Source organism: Coffea arabica, chromosome 6c (genome assembly GCF_036785885.1).
Source record: "Coffea arabica cultivar ET-39 chromosome 6c, Coffea Arabica ET-39 HiFi, whole genome shotgun sequence".
In the NCBI taxonomy this organism is placed as follows: domain Eukaryota; kingdom Viridiplantae; phylum Streptophyta; class Magnoliopsida; order Gentianales; family Rubiaceae; genus Coffea; species Coffea arabica.
This window is the reverse complement of record NC_092320.1, coordinates 43,660,460-43,672,392: the sequence shown is the minus strand read 5'-3', so window position 1 is coordinate 43,672,392 and position 11,933 is coordinate 43,660,460. Positions and strand designations below refer to the sequence as shown.

General features: G+C 38.8%; 1 protein-coding gene across 1 annotated transcript; it reads right to left on the bottom strand.

The window, feature by feature from the left end:
• Positions 1–10,067: 10,067 nt before the first annotated feature.
• On the bottom strand, positions 10,068–11,696 carry LOC113692064 (uncharacterized). Its single transcript, XM_027210404.2, has 2 exons — positions 10,637–11,696; positions 10,068–10,301 (listed from the first exon to the last, which is right to left on the bottom strand). Exons 1-2 carry the CDS (start codon positions 11,694–11,696, stop codon positions 10,267–10,269), a joined length of 1,095 nt encoding a protein of 364 aa, XP_027066205.2. The 3' UTR covers positions 10,068–10,266.
• Between the last annotated feature and the right edge of the window lie 237 nt (positions 11,697–11,933).

The following is an 11,933-nucleotide window of genomic DNA, read 5'->3' as shown; positions in this document are numbered from 1 at the left end:
GAGCAGAGTAAGAGGAAAAACCAAAGGGACGGCGGAACAACAAGAAAAGGAGCAGAAACGAAAACTAGAAAAAGAAGGATAGAAATCAGGAGGCCTGGCTGGGAGCGAAGAAGGATTTAGCAGGGGGAATTGGAACAGCGGCGCCCATCGGACTCTATCCCTTGGTCGGCGGTTGTCCAGTGGGCTTAAGGTATCTCCAGCTGTAGAATCGGCTGGGAAGAAGAAGCTTCCGCAATTGAAAAGCAAAAAATGGCGAAGCCCCAGCAATCACGGTTCATAACAAGAAATGGACTGATGGCAGCATTCCGTTCAATGTCGCCTCCTCAGAACTGGGTAGGCTGGGCACGGAGGCTCTGCAGAGAAGAGTTGCCGCTTCCGTAGCAGCAGCAGAGGCCTTAGAAGAGGCCATTACCACCAGAATCTTCCAAGCAAGAGCACTTTGCTGTCGCGCTCCTCCAAGCTCCATTGCAGCCACCCACAGCCATAGCCCTTCTTCCCCAGATCAACAAGTGACCAACGGCCTGTCCAGGAACCAACGCCGCTCATGTCGACCACCACCAGCGCCATCTAGCTGCCTGCCCAAGAGCCAAAACTGCCGCCGCCAGGATCGGTCATCACTACTTGCAAGGCTACACCGTGAGAGGCCACAGTACAGTAAGGTAATCTTTTCATTTATGTTTCACTCTCCTGTCAAAATATCGTTTGTGAAGTGGATATTTCAATTTTCATGTCAATTGTTCGTAGCTTTTTTGATCGCACATGTTTCTGTGTTTGTTTGGGCTGATGTTCTTTGGATTTCTGAATAATTTTGGGCCAATTATAGCGGCAATTGAGTAAAAAATTAGTGAAATTTTAACGCCCCTTACCTGTTTGACGAAATGCCTGAGCTGGAAATTCTTATTGAAAGAAGTTTTGTTCACTTTTTCGTGTGAAGAAGCCGGCTGAGTTAGCCGGCTCGTTTCTTCACGTCTAAGAATTTGGGATGGATTGTTGTCTTCCATTTCCCTGTTTTTCATGTTTCTCGGATTATATGAATTCAAATTAATGTCATGATATTGTATGAGAGGAGATTCGTGTGAATTTCATTTTGTTGGGGAGCCCGAAGATGAATTTTTCTGGGATTGTCGTCTGCGAAGAAAGACGAATGGCGGTGAATGTTCAATCAATTTGAAGATGAATATTTGCTTGAATTTATAATTTCAGTCCTTCCATTATCCTTTTCTCTGTGATTTCGCCCCAAAGCTTGTAGAACTTCATGATTCGACCCCCCAAACCTTCATAATTCTTTCAATCAGGTCCGATTCTGGTTGCATTTGAATTCCTCAATTTTCCCTTATTCTGCTATGGCCCCAAAATTGGGAATTATCTAACTTGTTTTGCCTTTTCGGTGGGTTTTTGTAAGAAAATAAAGTCTGGGTTAAGAATTATGTGTATCTGGGTCTAACAAATGGGTTTTGGTTACTTTTGGTGGGCTTTTGATATAGTCTGTATAGCCAAAGCCCTTGCATTTTTCGATTGGGCTGGTGTAATAGATGATGGGCTAGCCTGTTTGTTGTTCCTTGGGCCTCCGTTTGGGCTAGGAGGGTCTTAGGCCCAAACCAATAAGAAATGGCCCAAGTTGCCTGATCCATTAAGAAACCAGAAAGCTGTTTTGCAGAGCAGTCCCTGTATTTTCCTTTAACTCTACTGTGGCCCTGGACATTTTCAACTTCTTTCAATTCGGTCCTTAATTTAATTGCAATTAGGTCCCTTAACTTTATTTTTCTTTAATTTTGACCCCAAGACTTTATTAATTTTTGCAATCAAGTCCTTTCTTCTTTTGACTTCTTAAATGTGAGTTGTTGACATGATTTAATTGATTCAAATTCATGTTTACTTGTTTTCTTTAATTTTTCCCAAATAAATTGGTGCCTTGACCATTTCTTTTATTTTGGAGGATAAATAAGTACTTCACCCCACTAGAGCTCCATTTCAAGGGAGGCATAATTTCTTTTACCCCTTTTGTTTCTCTCCTATGTGGACTAATGTGCTAATTGAAATTTGCATGTCTACTTGCTTTCCTAGCCTCTCCTTATTTCCTTTCATTTATTTCATTTACTTTTGATTTTTATGAATGGGGTATGTGTACACCTCTTGGCTTGTAATAGATAGGGCGTAGCAAGCAATTTGGTCCATTTTCCCTTTCCCCTTTGTTTTAGTTAGCAAACGTAATGGTTGCATGCCTATGTGTTATATGTTAAATGCTTTATTAGGATATTGCATCTAGTCGAGCATGATAAGTGCTACATGATTTAGGTGATTTGCATGTCTACTCGCTTTTTGTAGTATAGATGAATGGAATGGATGAATGTACGTCACCACACTAGTCCAATGCTAGTTGTGGCTTCTTTTATCGTTTCCACTAGTTCAACGCTAGTCGGAATTTATAGAATGGGCTAGTCCAATGCTAGACCCTTAGGGATTTTCCCTCGTTAGTACATCATTTGCTTGTTCACCACATATCACGCATTTTCCTTAGTTTTATCATTTGGCATGATCCTCGAACCCCTTTTCCTCTCACTTTAGGTTTTGCATCCCATACTAGCTATAGGGTTCATTTTGCTTGAGTGTCCCTTTCCGATAAGGGAAACGAGCGAGTGTGGCTACTCGATAGCCTTAGCACGCTAGTTTCGCCTTCTAATCAAAGGGAAAATCGAAGTCGAAAAGTTAGGAGTCCTTCCCGTACCCGATTTGTTGCATTCCTCTAGGGTCATACTTTCATTTTATCACATCCATACACTTTTAACCACAATTTTGCACATTTCTCAAACCATACTTTTTTTACTACATTTTACCTATCACTTGCTTATTTTCACTTCACAAATGAAATTCCACTTTACCTTATATATCTATTATTCTATTTTCATACACTTGCACACAAAAAACACTTGAATTTTATACAATTTCACACATGCACCTTTTTATACATTCGCACACTTGCACTTATTATTTCTTGCATCTTTCATACACTTTCACACTTGCACACTTGAATTTGAACTCTCATTTGCATTAATCGACCTCTATGAGGTTTTCCTTTGTTGGCCGCCACAATTCATGTGGTTTGGGACCAAAAGCCTCACAAGAGACATCGTAGAATTTAGGATTGCATTTTCTTTTCCGTTTTGCATTCATGTAGTGCATCCAAATGTAATAAATTCTTTGGTTAAAACAAGAAAATCTTTGATTAAATCATGCAACTAGCCTTGGCTAGGTCAAAGGGGTGCCTTGGATTTTATCCTTGCCTTCCCCTTCGTCAAATGTGACTCCCGAACCTTTTTCGTTGGTTTGCGTGGACTAGGAGTCGTTTAAAAGGGGTTTCTTACTACTTTTTCCTATTTTTCTCTAAAAATTCATTTTTAGGTGACTTGGTACACCTTAACTCATTACCAAGTGGCGACTCCGTATTTTGTTTCAAAAAACCCTTTTTAAACTATAATTTTGGGTCAAATCGTCGCATTCTCAAACCCCCATTTAGACCCATTTTTCTTTCATATCACAATTCATTTTTCAATCGCAAATTGAACCAAAAATACATTTTTTAAACTATTTATTTATTTATCAAAAAATGGGGCGCGACAATTCCTGCATTGGGTATTTAAGATTAGTTTGTAGCTGGTTAATCACCTTTTGCATGTTGAGTTGAAGTAAAAATTAAAGGAAGTCATGGACAAAACACTATAAGTTAATTTGTTATATTGCTAGAATTTGTACTTGGTTGCTAGCCGTACTAGTTGAAACTTTTGGTGAGATTATTTTCTGGATTTGTGTATCATTTGTTTTAGTTTAGGTTGGACAGATTATAAGCCATATGCTTAGTGTTTTTTTAGCAAGTAAAAGATGGAGATTTAATGGATATCTTGAATTAACATCTGCTGGAATTTTTCTTGACTATCGAAACAAGAAAGGAAAATCTGAAATTCTAGAGTTATTTGTGTGTAAGTTGGCCGTGACTCTCTTTTTGTTTTGGGTTGAAATTTTGATTGAATTGTTGCAGGATGTGACTATTTGTTGTCAAGAGCTAATGATTGATGAAGCTCTTGGCCATTTGAGTAATTTTTGCAAGAGTTTAGTTTTTGGGGAATTCGTTCAAGTAGTTGGCTGAAATATACTTGGAAGGTCCATGGGTTGTGATTTGGGTTTGTTTTGATACCTTGGACTTTCTTTGTTGAATCTTGTTTGGAACTGAATTTGTTGATGTGAGGCCCCGTAATTTTTCCTAATTTCTAGGTTTTATTTTCTTTGAATTGCACGTTTTTCCATATTTTCTTTATTCAAAAAATTTTAAAACATAATTTTTATTAGTAAATATAGTTTTTAAATGATTTTTCTAGTATCGGTTAGTTTTTGAGAAATTAAGAACGTATATCGGACGTGAGACTCGCTAGTGCGGAAAGTTTGGTAAAATTAGGCCAGTTAGGTTAAGTTTTGGATACTGGGTTTAATTTAGCGGGTGTTAAGAGATAACTAGAGGTTGTTAAATGGATTAATGGTGGAGAGACAAAAGGATAATTATAAGCCAAAAGAGATGCTAGGTGTTGCGTTTTCATTGGACCTTGGACTTTGACCATCTTACTACCTTTACTAAATAACCAAAAAATTGACCAAAAAATTCATCAAAAATCTCATCTTCTTGGCCGGCCACTCTTGGAGAAAAAAAGAAAGAAAACTCTTCAACTTTTGCTTCCTTTTCTTGCCAAATCTTGAAATCCAACCATTAATCTCCCAAATTTCTCCATAAAACCTACTTGCTAAGAAGGATAGAAGTGCTTGGTGGAGTTGTTTGGAAAGGAAAGACCCTAAGCTATCTTGTCTCTAGTGTTTACAAGGTGAGTAGTGAAGGAACCCCTCTCCTCTATCCAATGATGTTTAATTAATGACTTGTGGTAGGCTAAGGGATGAGATTAGGTGTTATTTCATGATTTTGGTTGAGATTGACGACATTTTCTAATTAATCATGATTTTTCTGATTTAATATGATTCATATGTTGTGGCCATGGATGATGATTGGAAATGATCTGGAATGAAACCTTAATGTGTCAATTGTAGTTATTTGCGGAAAATTTCTGCATTGAACGGAAATTTCGGAAGTTAGGGTTTCGATTACCCTTTCTGCCTGGTACTGTTACTCATAGTTAGAGGCCGAATTAGCCTTGGGTTAAAACATGAACGTTGTAGAGAATGATGTTTTATAGTAATCTACAAAATTTCAGCTCAATCGGAGCAAAGTAGCTTGTGAAAAGACCGAATTACCCCTGCTGCCCTGTAGTTACCCGAAACCAAGAATCAGCTTCTGTAATTGGTTCTTTTGACCAGGAATACTACTGAATTGGTTGTTGATGTCTTCTTAATAATTATAGCCGTGCATCATAGCTTTCAAATGGCTTTGGAATCACTTGAATTGGAGTTGTATATGCTGAGATATGACTGAATGAATCAGGACTGCCACAGTGAACTTCGAACTGGAAAAATCTGAGGTTGTTTTGGTAACTTTGACCTAGTTAGGATGAGAACTGGACTAAGTATTCTTCATCAAAGTTATATCCCTCTGTCTTAGCTTCGAAACGGTTTAACTTTCACTTCAATCTGATAAGCGTATTTCCAGTTAGGTCCGATACGCTAAGTAGCGGCGAATCTGCCTTTTGTTTCGTAACTTAGATTTCATTTTCGGAAATGTTTCTAGCTTGATTTTTGTATTTATATGACTTGAAGACTAGTGAACGGCTTTTGGAAATGAGATTATTTTGTATGAAATGTTGGGACTGATTTGAGGAAAATAATGAAGCCATTAATGGCTGAAAAATAGGTAAACACAAGGGATATGCTGCCCGAAATTTTACTTGAAGGCTAGTTGGATTTACTTGTGACTTGAGCGTAGGGTTCTAGGGTTGTTCATGTCTTTGATACCAACCGCTACCTTTTACTCCAAAATCACATTGTTATTTCTGTGCACTGGTAGCTAATTTGATCAGGTACACGACTTATAATTGAGTCTTATTTATGCATTTTGTGTATTGGATTCGTGAAAGTGGGAACCATAATTGTTTCACCTTGGTTATTTTAGGGTTTCTTGGTGATTAAAGCTCTATTTTGGGCAAAAACTTTTGAAGTATCTGTACTAAAACCGGTGAGTGTACCACTCCCCTTATTTGTTTTGTTACTTAACTTGATTTCTGCACTTGCAATCTGTGATCTAAATGACTGTAATGTCTGTTTATTCTGTTTGAGACGAGGGTGTACTTTATCACACTCGCTCTCTTGTCTGTCCATATGCCTATTTACTGTGTATAATCTGTTAACTGTATCAGAATATATTCGGACGTCGTTTGGAGATTGGTATCCAACGACCTTTCTGTGACCTCTGAGCTCAACACCTGTGGCTAGTGACTCAAGTCGGGCCGACAAGGGCCTGGTCGATTTGATAACGAACCACAGTAGTCTGTTCTGGGAATCTTTGGGTATTGAGACTCTTGATTCCGATATACTCGAGTATTACCATTTCTGTACTGTACGGAGTTCGGGCCCGGTAGGGGTATGTTTGGTGGACGAAAATTAGTGTAAAGTGGGGTCTACGGATATGTTGGTTCTATTTACGTTGACGGAGAGTCAACGAGTTCGGATCAAGTACTGCAAATGGAAATCTGGCTCCTGAGAGCCACCCGTATCCTTTCCCTTTGAACCACGATGTTTAAATGCTTTCCTCTATATCTGGTATATGTATCTGATTGATTCACCGTGAAAGACCATGATTTTACCCCTATATGTTTGGTACCTCATTGAGCGTAAGCTCACCCCTTTCTGTTACCTTTGCTTTCTGTAAACTTTAACAGAAAAGGAAAAAATGAACAAAAAACTCTCCTTTTCTTTATTTTCCCACTAACTAAATATGCTTACAAGGTAGGCATATATAGGACAACCCTATCATAGTTCTGCCACCACTTAAGGTAATAGAACCATGATTTTAGGGATTACATAATCAACTCATATCCTATCTATTCAAACTTGATTGATCATAAGCAATAAAATCCCATAATTATGGGAGGTAATTATGGAAGATAATATCTCCCATAATCATAGGAGATAATATCTTCGACACCCCCCCTCAAGTTGGTGCGTATATATTTATCATGTCCAACTTGCTTGTAAGAAGTTCAAAATTTGGTCTGAGGAGTCCTTTGGTGAGAATGTCAGCTATTTGCTGAGCTGATGGAACGAATGGCATGCAGATAATTCCTCCTTCAAGTTTCTCTTTTATGAAGTGGCGGTCAATCTCAATATGTTTGGTTCTATCATGTTGCACAGGATTATGAGCTATGCTAATTGCCGCCTGGTTATCACAATAGAGCCTCATTGGAAGTTCAATAGGTCTTTTCAGCTCCTCTAAAACTCTCTTCAGCCATAACATCTCACACACACCATGAGCCATAGCTCGGTACTCTGCCTCTGCACTACTACGAGCTACAACACTTTGTTTCTTACTTCTCCAAGTAACCAAATTGCCCCATACAAAGGTACAATACCCCGAGGTTTATCTTCTATCAATGACTGATCCTGCCCAATCAGCATCTGTATAAGCTTCAATGGTCTTTCGATCTCCTCTTTTAAAGAACAATCCCTTTCCTGGAGTACTTTTTAAGTACCTCAGAATTCGATATACTGCATCAAGGTGCTCTTCATATGGAGAATGCATAAACTGGCTCACAACACTCACTGAAAAAGCTATATCAGGACGAGTGTGAGCCAAGTAAATTAGCTTGCCTACTAACTTTTGGTATCGAGCAGTATCAACTGGTGTTCCATCTTTTATATCTGCTAACTTGTGATTCGGATCCATAGGAGTGTCTGCAGGTCGACATCCACTCATCCCTGTTTCCTTTAAAAGATCCAAAACATACTTGCGTTGGGACACAACAATGCCCTTCTTGGACCGAGCTACCTCCATCCCTAAGAAATATCGTAGTGTTCCCAAATCTTTGATTTCAAAGCTAGAAGCAAGACTTTTCTTCAGCCGTTCCATCTCAATTAAGTCATCTCCTGTGAGGATGATATCATCCACGTACACAATAAGTACTGCTATCTTCCCGTCCTTGGAGTGTTTAACAAACATGGTGTGATCACTCTGAGCTTGGGTATAGCCTTGATTCTTTACCGACCTAGTAAATTTTTCAAACCAGGCCCTAGGAGATTGTTTGAGACCATATAACGATTTTCTTAGCTTGCAAACTCTAGACTGAAACTTCCCTTCAAATCCAGGGGGAGACTCCATGTACACCTCTTCCTCCAGATCACCATTTAAAAATGCATTCTTGACATCAAGTTGTTGGAGCGGCCAATCAAGGTTTACTGCTATTGAGAGAAGCACCCTAACAGTGTTTAATTTTGCCACTGGAGCAAAAGTTTCAAGATAATCGATCCCGTAGGTTTGAGTGAACCCTTTAGCCACCAATCGAGCTTTGTACCGTTCCAATGTCCCATCGGAATTATACTTGATGGTAAAGACCCATTTACATCCTACTGTCCTTTTCCCTTGTGGCAGGTTTGTTACTTCCCATGTTTGATTCTTCTCAAGAGCATACATCTCTTCTTCAATAGCCTTTCTCCACTCTGGAACTTGTAATGCTTCCTGTACATTCTTTGGAATTTCCACAGAAGAAAGCTGTGAAGTAAATGTCAAGAAGGTAGGGGATAACTTTTCATAAGAGACATAGTTAGTCATAGGGTGTTTGGTACAAGAACGCACTCCCTTTCGAAGTGCAATAGGAAGATCCAAATCAGCAATCTTTGAATCAGAGGAAACTTTATCTAATGACTCAAAAACATTAAATTCTGTCCTAGGTTCGGATTCCTTGTCGTGAAGAGAAGGGGGAGCTTTATCTTTTCCTCGATGATTTTTCCGGACATAGGTTTTCAAGGTTTTTTCAGTTACATTCCCATCTCTTTCACTAAGAGAATTCGACTCTGTTATTGGCACTAAAGACAAGAGATCCTCTTCTAATCCCTGATCAATTTTTTCACGTTTTTCAAAATCCTTTTGACGGGCAAATTGAAGAGTGTCATTTGTTTTTTCAGGATTATTATCTTGAAAAGATTCTTGTTGAGGAAATTGTGCTGCAGATTCTTCTAAAAAATCAGAAAAATCAATTCTCCTATCAACAAAATTTTGATCAGGAATTTGATTTTCAATACGAAAAACATCATCATCTTCTACAAGTTCTTCTACATGCGAGTCCCCCCCCCTGAAGAGGATCTCCAAAGAAAGGTTTATCTTAAAAAAATGTTACATCCATGGTTACAAACATTTTTTTCGAAATGGGGTCAAAGCATTTATACCCCTTTTGCGTGGGTGCATATCCAACAAAAATGCATTTTCTTGCTCGAGGGTCTAACTTACTTCGACCTTGTTCATGATTGTGAACAAAGGATATGCACCCAAACACCTTTAATGAGACTTCATATGTTAATCGAGACATGGGATAAATGGTTTTGAAAAAATTCAGAGGAGTTTGGAAATTCAAGGTTCTTGAGGGCATTCTGTTTATGAGATATGTAGCAGTTAAAATTGCTTCGCCCCATAGATATTTAGGAACATTTCTTGAAAAAAGTAATGCCCTCGCCACTTCTAAAAGATGTTTATTTTTTCTTTCAGCTACCCCATTCTGTTGTGGGGTATCATTGCAGGAGCTTTGATGCACAATCCCTTTTTCAAGAAAAAAACTTCCCAAAATTTTATTGAAATATTCTTTTCCATTGTCACTCCGAACAATTTTGACTTTTTCTTGAAATTGTGTCAAAACCATGCTGTAGAATTTTTGAAACACACTTGCAACCTCTGATTTCTCTCTTAACAAATACACCCAACAAACTCTTGTGTGATCATCGATGAATGTAACAAACCATTTTTTTCCAGATGAAGTTGAAATTCTAGAGGGACCCCAAACATCAGTATGTAATAGAAAAAACGGTTTTGAGGGCTGATAAGGATGTATAGAAAATGTAGACCGATGATGTTTAGCCAATTCGCAGATTTCACATTGAAAAGAAGATGAATCTTTATTCTTAAACAAATCTGGAAATAAGTATTTCATGTAATAAAAACTAGGATGTCCTAGTCTAAAGTGCCATAACATAATCTCTTTATTACTAGTAATAGAGACAGACCCGTAACATGTGTTTTTGATTGGTGTTGTCATATCTGATCCATCTTCAAGGAAGTAAAGTCCCCCATTTTCTCTAGCACATCCAATCATCCTCCCCGTGGTCAGTTCCTGAAACTCACAAAAAGAGGGGAAAAAATTAATCCGACACATGAGATCCCTAGTTAATTTACTTATGGACAGCAAATTGCATGATAACTTTGGAACATGAAGAACTCTATGAAGTGTTAGAGTAGGAGAGATGACAACGGAACCTATGCCAGCTATGACGGATAATGATCCGTCAGCAACCTTGACCCTTTTATTGCCTGCACATGGACTGTAGGTAGAAAATAATTGTGACACACTAGTCATATGGTCAGTGGCCCCAGAATCAATAACCCATATAACCCGTGGACAAGATGCATTTGATGTTTTACATGAAAGAGCAATAGTAAAAGGTTTACCATTTTTAGCAAAAGAACAGAAAGGAGTGAAGCTTTTTGGCTCAGTGACTGAAAATTGTGGAGACTTAAAGAGTTTGTACAGTTGGCTTAATTGTTCCTTTGTGAAGGCTGGTGTCTCAAAGTCAGTTTGTTGCTTTTGAGAATCCTCATTCACAGTCTGCAACACCTTGCTATCACCTCCATTTTTCTTCTTGAAATTCGATGGTTTCCCATGTAATTTCCAGCATGTGTCCTTTGTGTGCCACGACTTTTTACAGTGTTCACACCAAGGCTTCCTTCTTTTATCCCCGTCCAAATCTGTCCCCTTAGAAACCAATGCTGAAGTCTCAACTTCATCCTCTGCCTTGGACTTTGGTGATGACTTCAGCATCACCTTACGCCTTGATTCTTCTCTTCTGACTTCAAAAAATACTTCACGAATGGAGGGGAGAGGCTTCCTGCCCAAAATACGACCTCGCACCTCATCGAGTTCTTGATTTAGTCCAGCCAAGAAGACATAGACTCTGTCGTTCTCCTCCCGTTTCTTGTATCGAACACTGTCTGCACGGCAGTCCCATTCATCCTCATAACAAAGATCCAATTCCTGCCATAAAGTTACCATCTGATTGTAATAGGTTGTAACATCTCTATCTTCTTGTCTTGATTTCCACAATTTCGTCTTGAGATTGAAAATTTGAGACGAATTCTCTATATCGGAATACATATCCCGGACAGCGTCCCACACATCCTTGGCTGTGGGCAGAAATAAGTGTGGCTTTCCTATTGCTGGTTCCATAGAGTTTATCAACCAAGCGATAACTAGAGAGTTCTCTGAATGCCATCTCTTCAAATTGGGATCTTCAGCAGCTGGTTGTTGAATTTCTCCAGTAAGGTGGCCGAGTTTACCTCTGCCATCAATAGCCAGCTTTACAGATTGAGCCCATTCCAGATAATTGGAACCATTTAATTTATGAACGGTTATTTGTAGGGAAGAAGAATTTGAAGCGGAGTAATCTGTAGTTTGGATAACTACTGAAGACGAGGATGAGTCTTCTCTTGTGTGAGCAGTCGATCCAGTCATGGCTGCTCGGTAGTTCATGGCAGGAATTGGTACAGAGCCGGAGCTCTGATACCATGTAAACTTTAACAGAAAAGGAAAAAATGAACAAAAAACTCTCCTTTTCTTTATTTTCCCACTAACTAAATATGCTTACAAGGTAGGCATATATAGGACAACCCTATCATAGTTCTGCCACCACTTAAGGTAATAGAACCATGATTTTAGGGATTACATAATCAACTCATATCCTATCTATTC

What these genes read in the sequence shown, in the direction of transcription:
- LOC113692064 (XM_027210404.2), bottom strand. Translation starts at nt 11,696, where the DNA reads ATGACTGGATCGACTGCTCACACAAGAGAAGACTCATCCTCGTCTTCA. An exon ending in CTGTTCTTTTGCTAAAAATG is followed by an intron (nt 10,302 to 10,636) that starts GTAAACCTTTTA and finishes TGTGAGTTTCAG; the next exon opens with GAACTGACCACGGGGAGGAT.